Genomic DNA, 4401 nt, shown 5'->3' on the forward strand with positions numbered 1-4401 from the left:
TATGGTGTGTATACTGTATGGTGTGTGTGTGTGTGTATGGTGTGTGTGTGTGGTGTGTATACTGTATGGTGTGTGTGTATATGGTGTGTATATTGTATGGTGTGTGTGTGTGTGTGTGTATACTGTATGGTGTGTGTGTGTGTGTGTATACTGTATGGTGTGTGTGTGTGTGTGTGTGTATGGTGTGTGTGTGTGGTGTGTATATTGTATGGTGTGTGTGTGTGTGTGTATATTGTATGGTGTGTGTGTGTGTGGTGTGTATACTGTATGGTGTGTGTGTGTGGTGTGTATATTGTATGGTGTGTGTGTGTGTGTGTGTGTGTATGGTGTGTGTGTATATGGTGTGTATATTGTATGGTGTGTGTGTGTGGTGTGTATATTGTATGGTGTGTATACTGTATGGTGTGTGGTGTGTATATTGTATGGTGTGTGTGTGTGTGGTGTGTATACTGTATGGTGTGTGTGTATATGGTGTGTATATTGTATGGTGTGTGTGTGTGGTGTGTATATTGTATGGTGTGTATACTGTATGGTGTGTGGTGTGTATATTGTATGGTGTGTGTGTGTGGTGTGTATACTGTATGGTGTGTGTGTATATGGTGTGTATATTGTGTATATGTGTGTGTGTTACCTGGCTCTCCCCCTTCTTGTACTCCAGAGAACAGTCCAGCAGGATGATTCGGGGGTTTTTGATCATGCGCTTCATTTTCGGGTGAGTCACGTCTTTGTTCAGCATCACGCCTTTCAGCACGCACGAATCCTCGATGATCCCACCGGGTACCTGAACACACCACGCCACACGTTAACAGCACGTTCCTCCCCTACACCTGAACACACCACGCCACACGTTAACAGCATGTTCCTCCCCTACACCTGAACGCACCATGCCACACGTTAACAGCACGTTCCTCCCTTACACCTGAACACACCACGCCACACGTTAACAGCATGTTCCTCCCCTACACCTGAACGCACCATGCCACACGTTAACAGCACGTTCCTCCCTTACACCTGAACACACCACGCCACACGTTAACAGCATGTTCCTCCCCTACACCTGAACGCACCACGCCACACGTTAACAGCAGAATTCCTCCTTAGGTGGCAGCTGTGTGGTGTTTTCTATGTCTCTGCACACTGGATGCGTGGCGTGAGCGTGGCGTTTCTGTTGCGTCTCAGCTGCGTGGCGGCTGCGTGGATGTTTCTGTGTCCTACCACCAGAAGCGTGTCTGACGCGGCGCTGCTCCTGCGGCGCTGCTGCTGCTGCTAGGGACAGGGAGGGCTGATCTCGGGACGTAGCGCCGACACATTCAAACTCTGACAAATGGGTAAGTGGGCTGTCTGTTTATGACAACTTAGTGTAGCTGTAGAGAGCCTATAGAGCCTCTCTGATGTTGGACCGTCACTCAGAACACTACGTTGTTATTGTAGCCTCTCCTCCCCTTTATATATCGGCTTGTTCCACGTATGGGGAGAGAGTTGTTAAACATTAATATATAGCTACTGATCTGATTAAAGCAAGACAACGTCGGCAGTATTGACTGAAAAATATGTTACAGAATATTTCGTTCTGTATGACAGGTGAAATATTTGAAAATCTTTTCGCTGAAATTTTTTATTACATTTATATCTACATTGATGTCAAAACCTCGAGACTTTCAAACATCAAGATGTCATTTATTAATATGCATTCGTGTCTAAATGACATATAAACATATTTTCCTATTCTATGTTGTCTGGAAACGCTTCCAACACGCTCGCGTCTCGCGTGAAAAATAGGCGTCGGTTCTATTTCTAGCAGGCAGGTGTCTCAGGCAGGCAGTGTTAAGCTCTGACCTGTTACCATGGGAGACGAAATATAAACAGACACGCCACGCAGCTGACACGCTCGCGCCACGCATCCAGTGTGTAACTGGCCTTATGGTGCCCAACGGGGAAGTGTCAGAGGGTTCTGGTGCCCAACAGGAAGTGTTACCTTCTCCACTTTGGCGTACTTCTTGATGTCGATCTCTTTGCGGCCGTTGTCTTCGCGCTCCACCGTGCGGACGGCGTCCAGAGCGATGCTGCAGGCCAGCTCGGACCAGCGGCTCAGAGCTTTGGTGTTGATGGCCGAGTGGACGATCTTGAGCATCATGGAGCGGACAGACGTGTCCACTGGCGTGCTGTGCAGATTTAAACAGCGTTAGCGTCCTGAAGGGGACGCGGAGGTCTCCTTCAGGACGCAGCAACAGTCACTAACGTCACCTAACTAAACCTCATTAAAGGACTACTGCAGCGTAACTGGCCCTAGGGGTTACGGTTTGTACCAGAACAGGTTACGTGGTTTAATTAGTGGGAAGCTGATTCAGCAGCCTTCCCACTATCGTTAGCCTGTTCTTTATTATTATTCCGTATGTTTTTTGGGCTCTGTAACTTCTGCATACGTTGAGCTATTAAAACCATTCAACTTTTAAAATGTTCAGCTCTTTCAGCTAATGACGGGACTTCTTCAACTTTTTTCTACCATTTATACTTTTTTAAATATTAAGCTTTTAAGCATTTTTTTTAACATTGAAGTCAATGAGAGCATGCTTCAAATCCTTCAAATCTTCTTCCGCTCCCAAAATTTTCAGCCCCTCCATTCTTTCACCTACAGACGCCAAACAAACTTTAAAATGTTCATGAAAACTTCAGGTATTAGGCTGTATCTTTTCAGTTTGATATCTTTTACAGTTTTTGTGAAAAAGCTGTTTTAAGTTTAGTGATCATCCATCCATCTATCTTTAATAAACTGTCTGAACACTTCCCAAAGTTGTCAATGCTTGGGTTAACATGTAGGGACCTCATGATGCTACGGTGGAAGTGTGGTGATGGTTTCAGCCTTGGTAGAGGTGTAGAAATACAGATTTACCCTCCACCCTGAAAGCTAGCGTTAGCAGCTAACCACTGGTTAGCGGTAGCTTGTTTAAAGCTACAGACACATTAGATTAGCATGACAACATGTCCCAGACAACGGTCGACTCATACACATACGGTATTAACCCCTAGGCTCATTTTACACTGGACTAGTCCTTTAAGCAACACAGAAGGTGTGAAGACCAGTCCCTCCAGAAAAACATGATTATGTGATCTCATAATTCAACGCATATCAGCCAAAGGCCGACTATATATGCGGGGGCTGCATTTTTCAAAATACGCCGCACTTTCACCGCATAAATTGCCAATTTCCGCGCAAAATATGCATGAAAATATGCTAAATATGTGGGTCTTGCATGATTTCATAATCCCTGCATTTACGTTGTAAAAAGTCCCATATATCTTAGCAGAAAGTTGAAAAATGTTGGTTTACTTCACACAGAGCAGCCGTTTCCCCCTGTTGCCATGGGAACATTATGAAGCCATGATGAAACCGCAGTTTTAAAAAGTTCCCCGCAATTTCATCGCATAAAACTGTATAAATATCCCGCATATTCCATCACATTTTTTAAGAAATGTATATAATTTATAATAATCAAGGATTTTAGCCCAAACTATCACAAAAACTCTATTTTCTGGAAGGACTGATAAGAAGTGAGAAGGTCTACGGTGAACAGAGTGCTGTGGTGGAGCCCGGTGGTACCTGATCTCCTTCAGAGTGTCCAGCATGTCCTCCAGAGCCTGTCTGTAGGCGCTGATGATGATGGTCGGATGCATCTGCTGCTCCAGGAACTGCTCCGCTACAGACAGCATCTCTCCAGCTACACACAGACACACACAGTTAATATTACCATTAAATACTAAGCAGATCCAAACAGAATCTGAAGACTTGTACAGTTTTCAGCAGTGATCTGCTGGTGGAGGAGCTCAGTTTACTGTAATCTGTGTCTGTGTTAGTAACTGACCCAGAATGAGTTTATTTAATGTGTGCAGACCACGTTATACCAGAGATACTAACAATGAAACTACTATGACGAAAAGGCGACAAAAGGCCACAAAAGACGATAATGAGTTTAGTGTGTGCAGTATTGTGTGTCTGTGTTGTGCGTCTGTTAGTAACTGACCCAGGATGATGACAGACGTGGTCCCGTCTCCCACCTCTTCGTCTTGCTGCGGCTGATCTCGATCATCGACTTGGCGGCAGATGCTGACCTGGATCTGTTGTAAACCATGGAGACCACAGGGGCTTAGTAACACATATACTAACAGAAACATTCATATGTATTTCTATATATTTATTTATCTCCTCACCTCTCTGAGGATGGCGTTCCATCGTTGGTCATCACGATTCCTCCCATGGGGTCCAGCAACATCTACACACACACACACACACACACACACACACACACACAGAGACAGAGAGAAAGAGACACACACACACACACACAGACAGAGAGAAAGAGACAGACACACACACACACACAGAGAGAGAGAGAGAGAGAGAGA

At 45.0% G+C, this 4401-nt stretch overlaps 1 protein-coding gene across 1 annotated transcript in view; it reads right to left on the minus strand.

The window, feature by feature from the left end:
* LOC116066773 (T-complex protein 1 subunit gamma-like) overlaps nucleotides 1-4401 on the minus strand; it is a 16690-nt gene that overhangs the window by 7524 nt on the left and 4765 nt on the right. Inside the window, exons 2-6 of the mRNA XM_035993460.1 lie at nucleotides 4207-4268; nucleotides 4020-4113; nucleotides 3599-3716; nucleotides 1976-2162; nucleotides 632-781 (exon numbers count right to left, since the gene is read on the minus strand). Coding sequence (XP_035849353.1) covers nucleotides 632-781; nucleotides 1976-2162; nucleotides 3599-3716; nucleotides 4020-4113; nucleotides 4207-4268 — 611 coding nt within the window. The remainder of the gene's footprint in view (nucleotides 1-631; nucleotides 782-1975; nucleotides 2163-3598; nucleotides 3717-4019; nucleotides 4114-4206; nucleotides 4269-4401) is intronic.

This window comes from Sander lucioperca, chromosome 16 (genome assembly GCF_008315115.2).
Source record: "Sander lucioperca isolate FBNREF2018 chromosome 16, SLUC_FBN_1.2, whole genome shotgun sequence".
Lineage (NCBI taxonomy): Eukaryota > Metazoa > Chordata > Actinopteri > Perciformes > Percidae > Sander > Sander lucioperca.